The 22,528-nt window shown below is 51.6% G+C and overlaps 1 protein-coding gene across 11 annotated transcripts in view; it reads left to right on the forward strand.

Annotated features, from left to right (window-relative positions):
• gatad2b (GATA zinc finger domain containing 2B) overlaps nucleotides 1-22,528 on the forward strand; it is a 100,685-nt gene that overhangs the window by 50,765 nt on the left and 27,392 nt on the right. For 8 of the 11 annotated variants that reach the window (XM_069940324.1, XM_069940323.1, XM_069940317.1 and 5 more), the window contains 3 exons: nucleotides 11,271-11,603; nucleotides 18,546-18,675; nucleotides 21,463-21,594. In XM_069940324.1, the coding sequence (XP_069796425.1) occupies nucleotides 11,275-11,603; nucleotides 18,546-18,675; nucleotides 21,463-21,594 (591 nt within the window). In that variant the 5' untranslated portion in view covers nucleotides 11,271-11,274. The remainder of the gene's footprint in view (nucleotides 1-11,270; nucleotides 11,604-18,545; nucleotides 18,676-21,462; nucleotides 21,595-22,528) is intronic. The other 3 variants (XM_069940325.1, XM_069940326.1, XM_069940319.1) reach the window with 1 other exon arrangement.

Below are 22,528 nucleotides of genomic sequence, written 5' to 3' on the forward strand. Positions count from 1 at the left end.
TCAAATCCCTGCCCACTATGTCCATAAGGCGCTGGAAGGTCTGGGCGGCATTATTGAGCCCGAACAGCATGCATAGGAACCCAAACAAGCCGAAGGGGATGATGATGGCCGTTTTGGGTATGTCCTCGGGGTGCACCTGGATTTGGTGATACCTGTGCACTAGGTCAACCTTGGAGAATACCCTCACGCCATGCAGGTTGGCCGTAAAGTCCTGGATGTGAGGGATCAGATAATGGTCAGGTACTGTCGCGTCGTAAAGCCTTCGATAATCTCCACAGGGGCACCAGCTGCCGGAGTCTTTTGGGACCAGGTGGAGTGGTGAGGCCCAAAGACTGTCGGAGCGTCGATTGATCCCCAGCTCCTGCAGATGCGAGAACTCTTCCTTCATTATCTGGAGCTTATCCAGCGGGAGCCGGAGTGCCTTGGCTTGGACCGGCGGGCCTTGGGTGGGGATGTAATGAAACACCCTGTGGCGTGGTGAGGCGGCAGAAAACTATGGCTTGAGGAGGGTCAGGAACTCGTCCAGGATACACTGAAACTCATCCTTGGGCATGCTGACCATGGCCATCTGCGGCTGTTCTGTGCGGGAGGCATTGAGGTGAACGGATTGGAAGATACGGGGATCTACCAGTCGCCTACCTCGAATGTCAACCAAGAGTCTGTGGGTGAGGAGGAAGTCGACACCCAGGATGACGGTTGGGAGGGATGAAACGGTGAACCTCCACGAGAACTTCTGCTGGCCGATCTGGAAGTGGACGGTCTTGTCTCCATATGTTCGGATCTCCATCGAATTGGCTGCACAGAGGGGTGGTCCTCAAGGCCGGTTTCGGGACTCGATGGCTGTGGCCGGGATGAGGCTGATCTGGGCCCCGGTGTCGACGAGAAAGCGTCGGCCGCTGACTGAATCCTGCAGGTAGAGAAGGCTGTGTTCTTGGCCAGCCGCCGCAGCCTTTAACAGTGGCCAGCCTGCTCATTTCCCTGGAACGAGCAGGGCTGACGACACTTCCAAGCCTGGGCTCCCCAGCGCTGGTGGAAGAAACAGAGGCCCGAAGTGGATGGCTTGCTTCTGGCTATGCACTTTGAGGTCCCTGCAGGGGCCGGATGTTCCACCGCAGCGCTAGAGGAAGGCTTGGCGTGATCATGCCCTTGACTCGTAACCTGCTGGAGTGCTGAGACCTCTGGGAATTGTTCGATCAGCTCCTGAGCCTTTTGAGCTACCTTCCTAGGGTCGACAAAGCTCTCTTGGGACAGTAACGGCCGGATGTCTTCAGGCAGATGGTCAAGGAAGATGCGCTTGAAGAGTGGACAGTTGGTGTGATCGCCCATGAGCTGATCACATTGTAAAACTTGGTCGAATCCAATGAAATCTGGCGGAGGTGAAACTGCGCTCCAGGTCTCTAGCTCCTGAACCCAGAAGTCAGGAAGCTTGATGGCTATTGCGTTGATTGAAGGGTCGTTCATGTCGAGTTCAAAGACGTTTGAACCTGTCGGGGTCACAAATTTTAGCGGTGACTACACTGCTAACTGAAGGATCGCACAACTAGATGGGTTGAGTTCAGTGAGCAAAACTAATTTATTGCAGGCTGCCTGGCTGGTCTTATATTCCCAGCCCGGACCTGGCTGAGAACCGCGCTGGGGGGCCCTGACATCACTGGGGTGTCACGTAGGTCGCTTCTAAGCCTGGTGCCGAGGTCGGGAGGAAACACCCGACAGCGCCATTTTGGCCGGCTGCCCCGCCGCGTGCATGACATGACACACAGGAAGCAAAATCTTCATTGCCCAGTGATATGAAAGGAAACGAAAAATATTCATGGTTGACTGGTAGTGCAAATAATGTGCCACGCCCATCATACAGATGGATTTTTGTCTGGACCAGGTGCTGGTATTTGGGTCGGGATAGAACAGGGAGGTCCAGGTCTGGAGGATGAAAATGGTCCACGAACCCAGAGGGGCTGGACTCCAGGCTTCTGAGGCTGGCATGCAAACACGCTAGTGAAACCCAGCAAATCACGCAGCGTCCGGAGGAAAGAAAAGGCAGTCAACAGTGTGGTTTATTCTTGATGAAGGGCTTGGGCCCATCACACTGACCACCCGTATTTTCCCCACAGATGGCACATGACCTGCCGAGTTTCTCCGGCGCATTCGTGCACAGCATCCACCAGTTTTCCCTGTTTCCACTCCTCTGTCAGGTTTCTGAGCCTTCTGCCCAAAGGTAGCGGCTGAAAGTGAGCACGCCCGGGGTTGGGGGTGGGGGGGGGTTCTCCCATGATGACGTGAAATCCACAGACTGCAAACACATGAACCTCCAGAACAAACACTGAGATGCTGGAGGGACCCGTCTGGGGGCATGGGCGGAACCAGTTCCAATTTCCGGCCTTTTCCCCATATCCCTTCTTCTTTGGCTTGGCTTCGCGGATGAAGATTTATGTCCTCACTAATGAGATACTTGTCTGTTTCTTGTTTAAATACTCCCAGTGATCTGGCTTCCACTGCTGTGTGCAGTAGTGAGTTCCACAGATCCATGACATTACTTGGAATTTTCAGCACAGGGCTATTGCATCGCCAGTGACCCGGATCCCTATCTGGTGCAGTCTGTAAGGAGTTTGTATGTTCTCCCTGTGTCTGGTGCGGGCTGCTAGTGGGCTGGAAGGGCCTGTTCATGCAAATGGTCCAGCACAGATTTGATGGGTTGATTTCTCGGCTGCATTAAATTAATTAACTCTAAATTAAATTTCTCAAATGAAAGTGAATTTAAACAAGAAAGTCTGAAGATGCTGGAGCCTAGTGCAATACTCAAACATGCTTGAGAAACTCAGCAGGTAATGCAACCTCCATGCAAGTATGGTCTAACCAACGTTTCGGGCCTGGAGCTGAGCTACAGGGAAAGGCTAAACAGGTTAGGACTTTATTCCCTGGAGGGTAGAAGAATGAGGGGAGATTTGACAGTGGGATACAAAATAATGATGAGTCTAGATAGAGTAAATACAAACAGGCTTTTTCCACTGAGGTTGGGTGAGAGAAGAACCGGAGGGCATGGGTCAAGGGTGAATGCAGAAATGTTTGGGAGAACTCCTTTATGTGGAATGAGCTGCCAGTTGAGGTGATGAATGTGGGCTCCCAATTGACATGAGAAAAATTTGGATAGGTACATGAATAGGAGAGGTACGCTCAGTGGGATGAGGCATGAAAATAGGGTTGGCATGGACTAGATGGGCTGAAGGGCCTGTTTCTCAGGAGATCTGAGGTTCAGAGTACTGTCTTTACAAGGCCACCAGGGAAGGCAAGAGGCCACATGGGACCTCCCACAAGCACATCACTGGCGCCGGTGACTGCGGCAGGGGCTTTTGTGATGCCGTAGAGCATAAGGCAAAGATGGGCCACAGGGCAGGCCGGTGACCTACCCATGGTCCATGCTTGCTTTGAATGGGCCAGGCTGCACCTGCAGAAAGTGACCGGCCCAGGGCGCCGGCAGGCTCGTCCCTGCACCATCATGCTCCTGAGTGACCCCCACAGCACGTACTGTCTGTTACCTTGCACTGTGATCTTCCTCTACTCTCTGCTCTGATACTTTGTACAGCTGTACGAAAGATCACCTGTTATACTGCTCACGGAAGAACCTTACCCATTGAACCATTATACAGTAAAAAAAAAACCCTGTTATCCAGAATTCAAACAACTTGCCAAAAGAAATTGTAGAAAATAAGCAGGTTAAAAAAAAATACAGAAGTTTAAAATTGGCGCACCTCTCTGTTAGTTCGTCAATCACACAACACGTAACCTCAAGCAACCGGGAAAATTTGCTCATCTGGCATCTACCGATCCCTTCAGTGATGGATACTAAGGGTTTTACTGTATTATGCAACTTGTTTAACATTGAAAAAGTACTCTCTGCAATGAGGGGCTGAGATAGGGCAGACAACCAGCACTTTTATCCTGGAGTGACAATAGCCAATACCAGAGGTGAGTGGAGGAAAGTTTTGGGGAGGGGTGTTTTTTTTTACACAGATTGGGGAGAGAAGGATTAGTTTGTTGAGTAGGTATGGGCACAATTATAGCTCTTCTTGCAGTCGCAGGAGTAGGTGCTGAGGGAGCCTTCTGGTTATCCCTCTGGTCTCTCTTCCACCCCCTCCCCCACCCCCCTCCAGTACCAACATGTTTCTTCTTACCTGTTGACCTGTCCCGCTCCTTTTTATTCTGAGTCTAACTTCTTTCCACATTTCCGACGAAGGGCTAAGGCCCGAATGTCGACCGCCTTCTACTTCCTGTGCACGTTATGTGACCTGCTGAGTTTCCCCAGCGTGTTTGGGTGTTGCACTTGACCCCAGTGTCTGCAGAGTTTCTTGTTTAACTGTCAATGTGTAGTGTTTAAGACAAGTTTGGACAGGTACATGGATGGGAGTGGTATGGAGGGCTATGGACTGGGTGCAGGTCAGTGGGACTAGGCAGAATATTAGTTCAGCACAGACTAGAAGGGCTGAAGAGCCTGTTTGCTGTAATATACTCTGGTTCTGTGGTGTGCAGCAGGGATCGGTGCTGGGTAATATACATGTGTAAAACACAAAAGTTGGTGCAGTCAAAGACCCTTTGTTGTCTGAGGTTACAGTGGGCGATAGATCAGCTGGGAAATGGGGTAGGGCAGGGACAGGTGGGATCTAATCTTGACGGGAGTGAGGTAATGCATGTTGGGAGGTCAAATTCTGATGGGATGTGTAGAATAAATGGCTGGGACCTCAGGAACATTGATCTGCAGAGAGACCTTGTGGAGCAAGGTCACCGCTTCCTGAAGATGGTGGGCAGGGTGACGCCGAGGGAGTTTGGTATGCTTACATTCACGGACTGAGGGATTGAGATCAAGAGTCAGGACACCGTATTGCAGGTGCACAAAACTCTGGTGGGACCACACTTAGAATACTTTAGATTAGATACAACTTTATTGTCATTGTGTCAAAATACAAAGCCAATTAAATACAATTAGCGTCAAACAGAACTTTAAAAATTGTGCTCTATACAAAAAACTACGTGCAGATAAAAACAAATGCATTCAGCAAGCAAACAATTATAAAAGTACTGACAGTGCAACGTGAGTGCAGAACCACTCAGTGCTGGGATTTAAGGATCAGCAGGGTCACATCCTCAGGGTGGGAGGGGGGGGGGGCAAAAAAGAGCTCTTCCTGAGCCTGCTGGTTCAAGAGCGAAAGCTCCTACCAGATGGAAGAAGAGTTAACAAGTCCATAGTTTGGGTGAGATGCATCCTTGATGATGCCCTTCGCCCGGCCCAGGGAGCGTTCCTGAATGATCTCAATGGTGGGCAATTGGATGCTGATAATCTGCTGGGCAGTTTTCACCACCTGCTGGAGTGCTTTACAGTTGGATCCGGGACAGTTGTCATAAGTGAATATGCTCTCAATGGTACAGCGGTAAAAATCCATCAGGATCCTGGGACAGAGGTGAGCTTTCTTCATGCTCCGCAGAAAATAAAGAGGCTGTTGCGCCTTTTGGATCAGGGTGGAGGAGTTCAGGGACTAGGTGGGGTCATCATAAACGTGAACACCAAGGAATTTTAAGCTTGATAACATGTCCATAACTCCAAGGATGTAAATAGGGGCATGAGTGTGGCTTTTGGCATGCCTGAAGTCCACAATGATCTTGGTCTTCTGAGTGTTAAGGGCTAAGTTGCTGAAGGTACACCAGGTACTGGACCTTGTCTCATCATCCTCTTTGGTCAGGCCAACCACCATGGTGTCATCTGCGAACGAGGTTATGGAATTAGAACCATGTACAGTTACGCAGTCAGAGGTAAAAAGGAGAGGGCTCAGCGCACAGCTCTGGGGAACGAGGGTGAGAATGGAAGAGAAGAGATTGTCAAACTTAACAGATTGGGGTCTGTTAGTCAGAAAGTCGAAGGACCAATTACAGAGGGATGGCGATCTGTTTGGAGAGAATCCCAGTATTGAATGCCGAACTCAAGTCAACGAACGGCATTCTAACACAAGAATTGTAGCTGTCTGAGTGGGTCAGGGCAGAAGGAAGTGCAGTGGAAATGGCATCCTCAGTCAACCTGTGGATACGATAGACAAACTGATGAGAGTCCAGGGTAATGGGCAAACAGAATTTCAAATGTGATAAAACCAGTCTCTCAAAGCACTTGGCAATGATGGGGTGAGAGCAACTGGAGTCATTAAGACTCCTGGCGGTGGGACATTTCAGCACTGGCACACTGGTGATAATCTTGAAGCTCATGGGAACAACTGCCTGGGCCAGGGACAGACTGAAAATGTCCATGAAGACCCCGGCACAGACTAAGACTGCGGCCAGGTATGCCATCCGGACCAGCTGCCTTCCATACATTTAGGGTGGCTCAAACATCAGAGATGGAAAGTAAGGGAGGCAGTTCATCAGGTGGAGGATCCACTCTGAAAGTGACCTCCTTGATCTCTCGATCAAAGCGAGCGTGGAAATAATTAAGCTCCTCAGAGAGGGAGGCACAGCTGGAAGGGGGCACAGTACGAGGTGGTTTATAGTCTGTAATGATCTGTATGCCATGCCACATGTGCCGGGGGTCCGAGGGGCTGAAATGCTCCTCGATCTTTTGCTTAGCCTGAGAGATTCCCTTCCTTAGGTTGGCCCTGGCTGAGCTGTAAATCTTCCAGGCTGCAGATCTCAAGGCTAAATTGTTTCTGGTCAGCAAAAATTTCTATTTGTTTTTGTGATATTGCTCCATCCACACACTTGCTGATGCACTCAAGGGCCAAGTATCAATATCAATCTGACCATCTGTGGTAGCAGGGGCAGCGAACAGGATCCGATCTGTAATTTGAAAAGCTGCTGAAGAACATAGTCAGCGCCTTCCAGCCAGATCTTAATCATGGTCACTAAGTTTACACGTTTAATGACTGGGCGATACTGGTGAAGCAGAAACAGTGAAAGATGCTCAGAGTGTCATCAGCCACATTGTATAAACCTGATCTAAAGTTTTATTTCCCCTCGTGTTACATGATATATTTTGGTAAAATCTTGGAAGCACGGTATGTAGATTGCAATGATTAAAGCCCCTGACCACAATAAAGGCCCCGTCTGGATGCAGTGCCTGCAGCTTGCTGACAGCAGCACTGACATCTTTCATTGCTACTTTAGTACTAGCGTCCGGTGGTACTCAAACTGCAACAGCAATGATACACGTAAACTCTCATAGTCGATAAAAAGGTCTCCACCAAACAATCAGGTATTTCAGATCACAGAGCAAAGAGTATCAACTGTTTCGTCTCGTTGTACAAGTACAGTCAGATGATAAGACACTTAGTTTAGCATCTCCCATTGTGCAACACCTGTCTAGTGCCATGAGCCTCGAATCTTCACACTCAGTTTTGGTGGTAAACCTGGCTGCTCACAGAGTGGACTGTCTGCGTGGGGTTAATGTCTACAGTCCATATGGTGTCTCACACCCCACTCCCTCCCTTTGCTTGCTGACACCCAGATTCCTCCTCCTCCAACCCAGTCCCAGCTTCCTAGATATCATTGCCTCAAACACTGGTGGTGGTGCCTTTAGCTGCCCTCAACTTTCCCAAATCAAGGCCCCCTAAACCTGACCAGGCGCACAGTGAACATCTCCAGTAGAGGTATCCCGCCACGATCCAAAAGTAGAGCGTTCCTATTAAACCTTTTGTAAATCGAAATGGAATTATGTGAAGAAGCAATTACCATTAACTTATATGGCAACATCCTTTTTAGGTGTTCCCAGTCCCACTGCTCCATGCTCTCCCGACAGCCCGCTCTCAGTGCCCACACTGATCCCACTGTCCCTCACTCTCTCGACAGCCCGCTCTTAGCCCACATTGATCCCAATGTCCCTCACTCTCTCGACAACCTGCTCTCAGACCCCACACTGATCCCACTGCCCCTCATTCTACCGACAGCCCGCTCTCAGTGGCCACACTGATCCCACTGCCCCACTTTCCCGATAGAGCCCTCTCAGTGCCCACACTGATCCCATTGCCCCTCACTCTCCCGACAGCCCGCTCTTAGCCCACATTGATCCCAATGTCCCGCACTCTCTCGACAACCTGCTCTCAGACCCCACACTGATCCCACTGCCCCTCATTCTACCGACAGCCCGCTCTCAGTGGCCACACTGATCCCACTGCCCCACTTTCCCGATAGAGCCCTCTCAGTGCCCACACTGATCCCATTGCCCCTCACTCTCCCGACAGCCCGCTCTTAGCCCACATTGATCCCAATGTCCCTCACTCTCCCGACAGCCCGCTCTCAGTGCCGACACTGATCCCACTGCCCCTCACTCTACCGATAGCGCTCTCTCGGTCCCCACACTGATCCCACTGTCCTTCACTCTCCCGACAGCCTGCTCTCAGAGCCCACACTGATCCCACTGTCCTTCACTCTCTCGACAGCCCGCTCTCAGTGCCCACACTGATCCCACTTTCCTTCACTCTCTCGACAGCCCGCTCTCAGTGCCCACACTGATCCCACTGCCCCTCACTTTCCCGATACCGCCCTCTCAGTGCCCACACTGATCCCACTGCCCCTCATTCTCCCGACAGCCTGCTCTCAGTCCCCACACTGATCCCACTGTCCTTCACTCTCCCGACAGCCCGCTCTCAGTCCCCACACTGATCCCACTGTCCTTCACTCTCCCGACAGCCCGCTCTCAGTGCCCACACTGATCCCACTGCCCCTCACTTTCCTGATAGCGCCCTCTCAGTGCCCACACTGATCCCACTGTCCCTCACTCTCCCGATATTGCCCTCTCAGTCCCCACACTGATCCCACTGTCCCTCACTCTCTCAACAGCCTGCTCTCAGACCCCACACTGATCCCACTGCCCCACGCTCTCCCGACAGCACCCTCTCTGTCCCTGCACTAATCCCACTGCCCCATGCTCTCCGGACAGCCTGATTTTTGCCTTTTTTTGTAAAATCAAAAATCCTCCAGATTTCTTTGGATTAGTGAAAAAAGATACTAATGTAGGTCTTTCATAAAAGCCATGAGGCGTAAAGCGAACTTTCAAAAAGCAGAGGTACTTCTGTATTCCCTGATATGATGAGTCTGATAGCCATACTGTGGAGTTCCCTTGCACCAGAGTGGTGGGGTCCTGGCAGCATCCATGGAGAGCGAGAGGCCGATTATGTTTCAGGCCTTAGCCCTTCTTCAGGTGCAGAACATTCCAGCACCAGTCCAGGCTTCTTCTCCCACCTCGATGTTGTGCCAACCGATGTAAACCTACTACACAATTATCTAACCCCTCCCTCATCCGCATAATCCTCAAATTTACTTACAAAACTGTAAGAAATGATTTTTGGATGCTGAAATTCAGGCAAACCCCTGAATCAGGAGGTGGGAGATGGATATGGGTCAGGAGGGGTGGGGGGAGGGGGAGAGAGAGAGAGAGAGAGAGAGAGGAAGGAGATGAGGTAGGACAGAGGGCTGTGAAAGATGCTGCGGCAAGGGGTGGTGGGTCGCTGGAGGGGATGCAGTGGTGGGAAGGGGAGGGGATAGTGGTGATCTGATGAGGAGGTGTTGTAGGGTGGGGAGCTGGAGGGGAGGGTGTAGGTGGGGAGTGGGGGAGGAGGTGTAGGGCAGTGAAAAGAGGTTAGAGGGAGGAGTGGGGGGTATTTGGGAGAAGGGAGAATGCGAGAGGGGTAATTGGGAATGGGAGAGTGTGAGGGGTTAAATGGGAATGGGAGGAGGGTGTGGGGGTAATAGGGAATAGAGAGTAGGGGCTATTAGGGAATGTGAGAAGGGAGAGAATGGGGGGTAATCAGGAAAGGGAGAAGGGAGTGTGTGAGGGGATAAATAGGAATGGGAGAAGAGGGTGTGGGGGTAATAGGGAACAGAGAGTGTGAAGTGGTATTAGGGAATGGGAGAAAGAAAAGCGTCAGGGTATGAGGGAATGGGAGAGTGTGGGGGAGTTAATTGGGAATGGAAGGGAAAGTGTGATGGGGAATAATCAGGAATGGCAGAGTGTTGGGGTGGGGTGTAATTGGGAACAGAAGAAGGGATATTGATGCCTTGGTTGGAGACGGAATATCAGGAATTGTTCATCCAGTCTACGGGTGCCCCCAACCTGCCAATACATCAGTGTAGATCTTCAGGCGGGTTATTTTTAGTGATCAGTGTGTGCAAAAATCTTATGTTGTGCAATTTTTGTTCTTGACAAAAGCCTGTGGGTACTGAATGCTTGTGCAAATGTAAACTTGAAATTGTTTCAAGATAATTTTGGCTCAGCTTGTCTCTTGTGGCCAATAAAATTGTATTGGCAGGTTTTAATACAAGTATGATAGAGAAAGTGAAAAATGGTGGTGCAGCTGTAACGCCAGCACTGCCACGAACCTGTGGGGAGCGAAGAGCGGAGATGCAGCGCTCCCGCGGGGTCCAACTGCCCAGTCAACTGTTGTCAGCTCCGCACAGGCTTTGAACGGTCCGTTAGATGAGCTGACAGAAGTTTTATCTAAAAATCCTGCGACCGTGGGGGTCTATGCCCAAGATGGTTGGCGCCTCTGATTGGCAGCAGCCACAAGGGGTTGCAGACTCCAGGGGAACGGAGGACTGGCGCACCGGTCTGAGAAAGAAAAGCAGAGGAGATGACCCATGGGGACAGTGACCTTGGCGGCGAACCAGGAAGGGGGTTCTGCGGTTGATTGCATGCCACGGGCTGCTGGCGACTTGAGGCGAGGAACCCACAGAGGCTGTGGGCTGCTGTCGGGAGACTCACGCCAGGCTCCTGGAGACTGGTCGAAAGAGGTACCAGCATTCGAAACCGGGATGCAAGGGGGTGCCAAAGGTGCTGAAGGGTCTCTGACAGTGTCGGTTCAGATCTGGAGCTCTGGTTTGGACTGGATTCTGTGAGGCTGTGTAAATGCAGGAAGTGAATCTGTGGACATTTGGTGACTCTGGGGAGTGGGCTCTCTCTCTGACTGTAAGATACGCTTCAAGCAATTCCTGCCAGTGGCGTCTGTCTGCTTTAATGCAGGCAAAAGCAATTCCATGTGAAATTAGTGCTCTTTATTACAATGACAATAAATTGAATCTTGAATTGATTCTACAAATTAACGCATTTAGTTAAGATTTTATTCTCGACTTTGAACTACTTTGTTTGGTTGTGCACACATTAATTTCCTTTGTGCACTGGTTGCAAGATGTATGTGTACACACATGCACACGGCTTAGAGGGAGCAGTGGTTATGGGGAGAGACTAGATGGGTCGAAGGACCAGTCAAGGCAGTGGAGGTCACCTTGTGCCCTTGCTCCCCCCACAGCAGCATGGATCGGATGACAGATGACGCCCTTCGGCTCCACCTGCTGAAGCGAGGCTTGGAGAGGGCGGAGGAGCAGGAGGATGTGGTGGCCAAGCGGCTGAAGATGGAAGGGCACGAAGCGATGGAGCGGCTCAAGATGCTGGCCTTGCTAAAGAGGAAGGATCTGGCGGGGCCCGAGCTGGGCCCGGACCTGGCGGCCAAGCCCGAGCACCCGAAGGTGGGTGAGGAGAAGATGAACGGCAGCCTGAAGGCCAGGACTGAGCTGCGGAGCGCTGCCAAAGCCGGCAAAGAGAACATGGGCGATGAGCCGGTGGACATGAGTGCACACAGGAGGTACGGGTGGTCACCCTCAGCCCCTCACTCCCCCTCTCTCACTCCCCATCATCCCCCACTCACTCCAACATCCCCCTCTCGCTCCTCCTCATTCCCACATCCCTCATCCCTCCATCCTCCTCTCACTCCCCCTTACTCCTAACACTCCCCCCTCACTCCCTTCATTCCTCCCTCACTCCCCCTCATTCCTCCCTCACTCCCCCTCATTCCTCCCTCACTCCCCCATTCCTTCCTCGCTCCCCCTCATTTCTTCCTCGCTCCCCTTTCATTCCTCCCTTGCTCCCCCTTATTCCTCCCTCACTCCTCTTCAAGATGCCTTCACCCACCTCACGCCCCTTTCATCCCCACGTCCCCCTCACACCCCAGCTTGTTCCCCTTGTGCGCCCCTCACGCACCCCTCGTCCGCCTTGCGGGCCCTCCCTGCCACCCCTTCCGTGCACCCTCCCCGTCCCCTGCACTCTCCCCATCCCCTGCGCTCTCCCCGTCCCCCCCCTCTCCCCGTCCCCTGCGCTCTCCCCGTCCCCCTCTCTCCCGATCCCCACCTTCCTTTGTCCCCCTCTCTCCCCCATCCCCCTCGCTCCCTATCCCCCTTGCTCCCCCCTGCCCCCTCTCTCCCCTGTCCCCCTCCCCCTTATTCCTCCCTCACTCCTCTTCAAGATGCCTTCACCCACCTCACGCCCCATTCATCCCCACGTCCCCCTCACACCCCAGCTTGTTCCCCTTGTGCGCCCCTCACGCACCCCTCGTCCGCCTTGCGGGCCCTCCCTGCCACCCCTTCCGTGCACCCTCCCCATCCCCTGCACTCTCCCCATCCCCTGCGCTCTCCCCTGTCCCCTGCGCTCTCCCCATCCCCCTCTCTCCCCATCCCCACCTTCCTTTGTCCCCCTCTCTCCCCATCCCCCTCTCTCCCCATCCCCCTCGCTCCCCCCTGCCCCCTTTCTCCCCTGTCCCCCTCCCCCTCTCTTCCTCCCTCCCCATTCCTCTCTCTCCCCCATTCCCCCTCCTTGTCCCCCACTCCTCCTTGTCCCCCACTCCTCCTTGTCCCCCACTCCTCCGCGTCCCCCACTCCTCCGCGTCCCCCACTCCTCCGCGTCCCCCACTCCTCCGCGTCCCCCACTCCTTCCGTGTCCCCCACTCCTTCCGCGTCCCCCACTCCTTCCGCGTCCCCCACTCCTTCCGCGTCCCCCACTCCTTCCGCGTCCCCCACTCCCTCCCTTGTTGCCCTCTCTCTCCCCGTCCCCCTTCTCTCTCCCCGTTCCCCTTCTCTCTCCCCGTCCCCCTTCTCTCTCCCCATCCCTCGACCCTCATTTCTCTTGCCCCGTCCACCCTTGTCCCTCCATCCCCCTCGCTTCCGTCCCTGTCACCCCCCCTCATTGCCCCGTCCCTCCCCCTCGCTGCCCAGTCACACCGCCCTGTCCCCCCTCACCACTGCCCTCCCCCTCTCGCTCCCCTCTCACCATCTCGCCCTCTCTCCCTTTGCCCCCACTCTCCCCTTCCCCTGCCCTCCATCCTTTCCCCTTTCTCCTCCCCCATTTTCCTTCTCCCCATTCTTCCTTCTCCCTCCCACTCTCCATTAATTTCCCCATCCCTCTGCCATCCCCCCTCCTACCCCTCATATTCACTCTCTCCTTCTCTCTCCCTGCTATCAACTAGCTGGAAAGAAAGGAGAGGTTTGTGTTTCTGTTCAGGCCTTTTTATCCTTGGCATGTCACACTGCTGCTGACACAGCAACCTGAAGCACCCACAGCCTGGTCCCAGCATCCTGTGGCCAGCGATGTTTTAAAAATCTCTTTCAGGGCCCCAGCAATCTCTGCCCTGTCTCCCCCAGCAGCCTGGGATACACCTCATCAGGCGCTGGAAGTAGTAGAAGCTGCCTTTAAGAGTGCAGCACACAAACAAGCTGGAGAAAGTCAGCAGGTCTCGTAGCATCCTTAGGAAGTAAAAGGTAACCAACGTTTCGGGTCTGAGCCCTTCGTCAGGAATCTGGAAAAACAGGTAGATGTCTGAATTAAAAGGTGGGACGGGGAAAGGGGATGGGCTGGGATTTTGCTCTCTGGAGTGTAGGAGGGCCCTTTGGCCCATGAGATCTGAGGCTAACATCCTTAAATTAAACTAAAAAGGGGAATCTGGAGGGACATAGAAAAGGTCTTTTCCCCAGGGTAGAGAACACTGGTGTCACTTGTGGGGGGGTGTGGACAACACTAGGTGACACCATAATGACTGTCTATAAAATTTTGTGCAGTGTTTCAGTAGAAATTTATGATTTTTTAATAAAAAATATCCCTATTGTTAGTTACAACAACAAAAATATTTCTCGTAAGCCCATCAATATACCAACAAGGCTAAAACTTTTTAAACCTTCTAACGTGCTCCGGTCAGAGCTGTTGTTATTACTCAGTTGCAATGATGCTCCGAATCACGTGGTTTCATCTCACGTGCCACAAGCAAGCGCTGTTGTTTTTGTTGCTGCTGTGCATATAATACTGTCGTTTAAAGGTGTAATTTTAATCTTGTTGGTTACATTACCATTGTCATTACAGCGATATATGGGAATTACGATTTACGATTAGTTTAAAAAAAACATTACTAAGCATTCTGTATGGTTTAGAACGGGTGTAGGTCCATGTGGGGAGGGATGACTCCAGGAGTTACTGCACTGGGTGACACCAACCCTTGTGAAGCCACTGATAGGGGAGTCTAAAACTGGAGGACAGGCATGGAAGGGGTGAGGGGAAAGACTTAAAAAGTTTCCAAGGGACATCATTTCCACACAGAGGGTGTGTGGAAGGAGCTGCCAGAGGAAGGGGTAGAGGTGGGGATAATGACGTGGTTTAAGTCATTCGGACAGGTCCATGGATAGGAAAGATTTGGAGAGGCTGTGGCCAAATGCAGGCGGGTAGGACTGGCTCAAGCCCAGAATTTGGTCGGCATTGAATTGTTTATCATTGCCCTGTGGCAAAGTACATGAGAAAAATTTGGGGAGTGGCACAGTTGGCATAGCAGTTAATGCCGTGCCGTTACAGCGCCAGCAGGCAGGACCAGGGTTCGAATCCTACACCGTCTGTAAAGAGTTTCTCCATTCTTCTCGTGTCTGCATGGGTTTCCTCCTGGTGCTCCGGTTTCCTCCCACCTTTCAAAATGTATCAGGAGGTCGTAGGTCAACTGGGTGTAATTGGGCGGCACAGGTTTGTGTGCTGAAAGGGCCTTTGTCTGTGAAGTACAGGTACACAATCCTTTACCTTTCTCTGGACCCCTTGGGGGACAGTGTTCCGAATTTCAGATTTTTCCGGATTTCAAAACAAAGGCCAACTGCCCCAGATTTAAGCCCACCCGAATTGTGCTGCCGTATCCACCCCTTTCCAGTCGCGCTGCCATATCTCTCCCCCCTCGGCTGTCCGAGTCACGTTGCCGTCTCTCTCCCACCCGCCCGTCTGAGTTGCGCTGCCGTCTCTCTCCCTCCCGCCTGTCTGTGTTGCGCTGCCATCTCTCTCCCCCCCCACCCATCCAGGTCGCACTGCCATCTCTCTCCACCCCCCCCCCCGCCCGCCTAAGTTGCACTTCAATCTCTGTTCCCCCCCCCCCGCGCACCAAAGTCACGCTGCCTTCTCTCCCCCCGCCCGCCTGAGTCACACTGCCGTCTCTTTCCCCCTCCCCCCCCCAACCTAGTTGCACTGATCTCTCTCTCTCTCCCCCCACCAGGAAAACAAAATGCCACTTTTTGGAGCTTTCAGATTTTAGACGTCTGGATAAAGGATTGTGTACCTGTATATCTAAATTTAAAACTTGGTTCTATGTATGCACTATTCAGGCAAGTCAAAAAAAAAGTGCAGGGTATCGTGTTACAACATGCAAGGTGCAGAGAAAAGTACAGGTTAAAACAGTGCAAATGTATTGTTTCTTGCCACTATGGGGGCCCATTCAAGACCCTGATAACACCAGCAAAGAAACTTTCCTTGAATCTGAAGGTTCATGTTTTCATGTACCTTCTGCCCAACGGGAAGGTGGGTGGGCGGGGGGTGTGAAGAGAGTGGGACCGGGTCCTTGAATGTGTCGGCAGCTTTTACCGAGACAGTGGGAGACGTGGATGGAGTGGGTGAAGGAGGGGTGATACGATGGTCTGAGTTGCATTCGTGACCCTCTGTCTTTTTTGCAGACTTGGGTGCAGCAGTTCTGAGTTGGGCCAAAAGGCCTTGCGGTACGAGCCTCTGAAGGGGGAATGGGACTGCTGACTGTTCCCTTGGGTGCCAGTAGGGGTCCTGATAGCTGATTGATCTCTTTCAGCAACATTGGTTCGAATCCACTGCCACTTGTCAGGAGTTATTACCTTCTCCCCTATGACCTGTGTGGGTTTCCAGCTGCCCGGCTGGAGGAAGGATGTTATTGATCTGAGAAGGGGGCAAAAAATATTTTCCTGGGATGTGGCAGCTCAAGTTATCAGAAGAGGTTGGGAAATTTCTCTTTGGAGTATTGAAAGCTAAGGGTGGATCTTACAGAGGTTTATAAAATCAAGAGGGGCATGGATTAGGTGAAAGGCCATGGTCTTTTTCCCCAGGGTCAGGGAGCCAACACTTCACAGATTTAACAGGATCCTGATAGGTACCTTTTCCCACACGGTGTCTGTGAAACTGCAAGAGGAACATAAGAAAGAGCAGGAGTAGGCCATCCAGTCCGTCGAGCCTTCTCTGAGGGGGAGGTGTGGGCAAAAGCCAGCAAATAGGTCTCTCCCGGGTAGACGACAACGGCTTGGTGAGGTCGGCGCAAATGGCCTGGTTCTGTGCTCACGGCAGGCTGCTCAGCCACACCCCCTCCAGGCCAGCTGTGGAACTGCACTGAAAGGCACCCTTGCTCTTGCCCTGACCTCAGCACCTTTCTGAACATTTTACAGATGCTGGCGTGCCCTTTGAGCTGAAGCTCCTGCTGTTCACAGAGGGAATGCAGCAACCTTCCCGAGCACAGACAGCAGTGATAGGTCACTAGGTAATTGTGCTTTCAGTGGCTGGGTCATTCCATGAACTTTGGACCAGAATACAAATTTTAAATTTACATTTAGACATAAAGCACAAGCCCACTTTACCCAATTAACCTAATGTTTTGAAGGGTGGGAGGAAACCGGAGCCCCTGGACGAAACCTATGCAGACATGGAGAGAACATACAAAATCCTTACAGACAGCACGAGATTCGAACCCTGGTCGCTGGCATTCTAACCGCTGCACTAACTGTACTGCAGGTCAGGAGGTTGTAAAGTTCAAGTTTATTATCATCCGAATGTACAGCTACAACCTGACAAATCAGTGTTCTCTCGTCCTTAATGCAAAAACACACAGCCAAACATAACAGACAAACAATACATATATAAAGGACCAGAGGGTGACTTTAGGTAGAACTGCCAGTGGTGTGGCTGAATAAAGCCCTCACCCACAGACAGTGTCACTGAGAAACACGTCTCTGCTGCTTTGCTGATGTCGTTTTCAAGTGGTCAGGCACTGAGGAGTGTGGTAGAACAGAGGGATCTGGGATCCCTGAAAATGGTGTCACAGGTAGATAGGGTTGGAGATAGTGTTGTAAAGAGAGCTTTAGGCATCTTGGCCTTCATAAATCAAAGTATTGAGTGCAGGAGTTTGGATGTTATGGTAAAGTTGTATAAGACATTGGTGAGGCCAATGTGTGCAGTTTTGGTCACCGAACGACAGGAAAGATATCAGTAAGATTGAAAGAGTGCAGAAAAGATTTAGTAGGATGTTGCCAGGACTTCAGGAACTGAGTTACAGGGAAAGGTTAAACAGGTTAGGACTTTATTCCCTAGAGCGTAGAAGAATGAGGGGAGATTTGATACAAAATTATGAGGGAGACAGACAGAATAAATGCAAGTAGGCTTTTTCCCACTGATCTTAGGTGAGATACAAACCGGAGGATATAGGTTAAGGGTGAAAGGGGAAAAGTTTAGGGGGAACTTTTTTTTTTTTTTTTTTTAAATTTTTTTATTTTTCACACCATAAATCACATTAGTCATGATATACACTATTTCTCGTTCCACACTCCTGTGTGAAGAAGTTCCCCCTAAAAGTCACTGTATATGTGTGATAGGGGGAACTTCTTCACACAGGAGTGTGGAACGAGTTGCCAGCTGAAGTGATGATTTTAACATTTAAAAAATGTTTGGACAGGTCTAGGTACGGAGGGCTATGGACTGGGTGCAAGTCAGTGGGACAAGGCAGAATAATTCTTCAGCATAAACTAGAAGGGCAGAAGGACCTGTTTTCCGCACTTAAATGTTTTGTAGTTCTCTTTTAATTGACTTTAGAGATACAGCACGGCAACAGGCCCTTCCGACCCATGAGCCTGCGCCGCCTAAATGCACCCGTGTGGCCCAAATAAACCACTAACCTTCTTCTGAATGTGGGAGGGAACCAGATCACCTGGGACAAAATACGGGGGGGTTGAACGTGCAAATTCCTCACAGACCTTGGTGAATTTGAACCTGGGTCGCAAGCGCTGCAATAGCTGATGCCTGACGAAGGGCCCAGGCCTGGAACGTTGGTCACCCTTTACTTCCCATGGACGCTGCGTGACCTGCTGAGTTTCTCCAGCACGTTTGTGTACTGTGCTTCACCCCAGCATCCATAGATTTTCCTGTTTAAATGTGCTAACCGAGCCACTCCGAAGATTTTGGAGATCTTCACGTTGAAGGTTTTGTGGTGAACTTCAGCAGACTGCACCGGTGACTACACGTTAGAAAGAGCTGGGGAGTCTGCATGACAAACCTGCCCCCTTTTACTTTATAAAGTGCTTGGCTTGAGCGTCTGTGTCTCCCCAGAGTAAAGGTGGGTGAGTGACATGGGGAGAAGAGAAGCGGGTTCCAGGGTGGGCGTGGAGGAGGGAGAGCGGCCAGCGAGGTGCTGCCTAGGGCAATGTTGAGCGTTTGTTCCCCCCCTCCCTTTCAGCGACACGGACAGGGAGCGCAGCACCCCGTCCCCAGACATCATCGTGCTGTCGGACAACGAGGTCTCCAGCCCCCGCACCAACGGACGCTTCGAAGACAGGATCAAAGCGGCCAACCTGGAGATCTTCAAGGTGAGCAACTGGGCAAAGGCCACCCTCCACACCCCACAATGTCCTTGTTGACACCGGGTCACCACAATGGCACCCACCATCCCTTCCGTCTCTCCGACCTCGCCTTGCCCATCCCTGGCGTGCCCGGTCGAGTGGCGCAGGTCACGGGCAGGGACATAAAAGCTGCCGATGCATAGCAACTGCGGGGACCGAGATACTTAACATGGGGTAGGATGGCACCTGATGGGAACTGAGCACTGACCAATTAGCTCCTGTAATAGGAGGGACAGGATTAGCAGGTCCAAGAAGCAATGAGTCTGGGCACGAATTGGTTATAACAAAAGACTATTTCCCTGCGAGGGAATGTCACTACCAGGATCTCACACACGCACGCAATTAAACAATACCCACTACAAACTGCTTTAAATATAGAGCAGAAGAAAGCCACAACAGTACCTGCCTCCCCTAGATCTGGTGCAGGTATGCCATTCTGAGTAATTGGAAGAAAAGAAATGCTTTACAACAATGGTTTGTTAGTGTGCGCCACAATTAAACTCCCCCCACCCATTACTGGCACACACCTTGGGAATCAGTCCCAAGGTGATTCTCCAGCATCATCATCTGAGTCCCACAGCATGGTTGAACAACCTGCCTTCTTGCTGTAGTCCCACCTGCCCATGTCAGGCCCAGACCCTTCCAGTCCTCTCCCATTCACATAGTAATCCAAGTCATTCTTAAAGGAAGCCAACGTGCCTGCTTCCACCACGTTGGCAGTTCGTTCAGTGTGTCCACCACCCTCTGAGTGAAGAACTGTCCCCTCGTGTTCCTTCTAAATTCCACCCCCCCCTCACTATAGTCTTGCACCCTCTTTCCAGTGAATAAAGTCCTAACCTGTTTAACCTTTCCCTATAACTCAGTTTGTCAAGTCCCAGAGCAGTCCTTCAATCTCATTGCTGTATTTCTTGTAGTTAGGTGACCAAAACTGCTCCAAATTTAGCCTCACCAATATCTTCCACGATTTCACCGTATCACCCAACTCCTATACTCAATCATTTAGACAGCTTGAGCTACAAGCTTGGGCCCAACCTACAAGCCCCTTGTGCAGTTGTACGGTTTGGGAGCATCCGGAGAAAACCCACACAGACATACAAATGGCACCAGATTCAGACCCGGGTCACTGGAGCTGCAGCTGCACTTTGCCAACCGATTTGTGATTTGCCAATCCCTTAGGAACTCCACTGGTCATAGGCCCCCTAACCAGAATAACATCCTCCCAGCACTACCTTCTGGATCAGCCACTCAGAGGGGATCTTGCTCATATCCCTTACTTAAGGCCATGCCGACAGCATCCACTGCTCCACCCTCATCGACCACCTCCTCACAAAAATCGGCCCATCGAGTCTGCCCCACCATTCTTATCATGAGTTGATCCATCCTCCCACTCAACCCCACTCCTTGCCTTTCTCCCCGTACCCTTGATACCCTGACAAATCAAATGCCAGTCAATCTCTGCCTCAAATACATCCAGCAACCTCGGTTCCACTGCCACCTGTGGCCACAAGTTCCACAGACTCACGACCCTCTGACTAAAGAAAGTTTCTCGCATCTTTTTCACCCTTTTATCCTGACGTTGTGCCCCTTGTCCTGGACTCCCCGACCATGGGAAACAACCTTGCCACATCTACTCTGTCCAGGCCTTTCTGCAATCGAAATGTCTGTATGAGGTTCCCCCTCATCCTTCTGTACCCCAACGAGTACAGTCCAAGAGCCAACAATTGTCCCTTATATACTAACCCTTTCATTCTGGTATTCTAGTAACTCTTCTCTGAATAGCAGATCCTTTCTCAAATAAGCCGCCCAAAACTGTACATGGTCTCCACGAAGTCTCACTAGTGCTTTATAGAGTCTCACCATCACATCCCTGCTCTTGTTTGCTATCCCTTTAGAATTGAATGGCAACTTTGCATTCGCCTTCTTCACCACCGACTCAACCTGGAGGTTAACCTTTAGGGAATCCTACACGAGGGCCCCCAAGACCCTTTGCACCTTGGAAGTTTGAATTTTCTCCCCTTCTAAATAATCATCTGCCCATCTATTCCTTCCACCAAAGTGCATGATCGTCCACTTCCAAACGTTGAATTTCATCTACCACCTCTCTCTCTGTTCTCCTCATCTGTCCAAGTCTCTCTACCGCCTTTCTGAATCCCCAGCACCACCCACCCGCACCTTTTATAGTCTCATCTGCAAATTTAACCCATCTATTCCATAATCCAAATCAATTTTATACAGCGTAAAGAGAAGCGGCCCCAACACTGACCCCTGTGGGAACACCACTGGTAACCAGTACCCACCCAGAATAGGGTCCCTTTATTTCCCCCTCTCTGTTTCCTGCCAATCAGTCAATGCTCTACCCATGCTGGTATCCTTCCTGTAATTCCATGGGCTCCCATCTTGTTAAGCAGCCTCATGTGTGACATCTTGCCAATGGCTTTTTTGGAAAGTCCTTGAAAAGGACGGGGCCGTGGATGGACCACCTGTGTGACCAGGGGGTGAAACTGAGGGCCGCCGTTTGGTCTCACCAATGTACCTGGAATGCGTGGCCAAGGATGGTGGTGGTGGAGGCTGGTACAATAATAGGATTATTCACAAGACTCTGAGACAGCCACATGTGGACGCAAGAAAACTAGAGGGTTCTAGGTGTGAGGGAAGGAAAGGTTAGATTGTGGTGAAGTGAGATTGTGCAGCCTCCCTTACCCTCCTCTCCCACCCACCCACCCCACTCGCCAAGGTCTTTGTGTCTGTTGTCAGGGCAAGGGCCCCGAAGAGCGGCAGATGATCATCAAGCAGCTCCGGGACGAGCTGAGGCTGGAAGAGGCCCGGCTGGTGTTGCTGAAGAAGCTCCGACAGAGCCAAGTGCAGAAGGAGAATGTGGTGCAGAAGGTAAGGTCAGTAGGAAGCCAACAGGGAGTCTGGCGGTGTGCTGCTCAGCCGGTGAGCGCCCGCCTCTGGTCGCCCCCCACCTCCGGGGCGGCAGCCAACAACCTGCTGGAGGAGATCAGCAACAGGCCAAGCAGGTCAGGGATGAAGAAATAGCTCGTGGGCCTAAACCCTTCATCGAGGGGCATGCACAGTTCCAGTCACCCAGAATGGGGGACATTGAGCTGGAAGGGGGCAGAAAAGATTCCCAGGACTTGTGTGGGAAGGGAAGCAAGTTTGATGGGTTCAAAGAGCAATGAGTCTGGACACAGGAAGGGTCTTTATTAAAACATACAGGGGAGGGGAATCTCAACAGGGATTACACACACTAATACTCTCAATCACACAACACAGTGTAATCCGTCCCTACAAACTTCACACCACCGATACGTACTAGGAACTGCTCACACTCGCATAAATGCAGTACAACCCAGTCACAACAGACTTTAACACCACTGATACTAGCAACTTTGTACAGACCTATAACAGCCAAGGATTACAATCCACTACCTGCCATTCCCTGTCTAACATGGGCACGGCTCCAATGCTGTCTAACAGCCCCAGTCGCTGGGCAGTCCACACCTGACTAACGACTCCTCCAGCGTTGTCCACCGTTCGTGACTTGGAGTGGTGCAAAGTTCATCTCAGGACTGAAGGACAAAAGAGAGTGAACTGCTCTGCATGGTGGTCTTTATCGTGCAATAAGATGGAGGGTCCGGCCCAGGTAATCACTGGGTGATTAAAGGGGCCAGTGGTCAGGTGTGCACTGAGGGGTGGGCAGAGTCCAAACTTGATTGGCAGGTGATGCAACTTTTGAATAGGTACCATATGTAGAGGTCACAAGCCCCTCCATGATCCACATTCTCTGCGGAGCGGTCACGTGACCCTCCACAATCCA

This window comes from Narcine bancroftii, chromosome 5, assembly GCF_036971445.1.
Source record: "Narcine bancroftii isolate sNarBan1 chromosome 5, sNarBan1.hap1, whole genome shotgun sequence".
In the NCBI taxonomy this organism is placed as follows: domain Eukaryota; kingdom Metazoa; phylum Chordata; class Chondrichthyes; order Torpediniformes; family Narcinidae; genus Narcine; species Narcine bancroftii.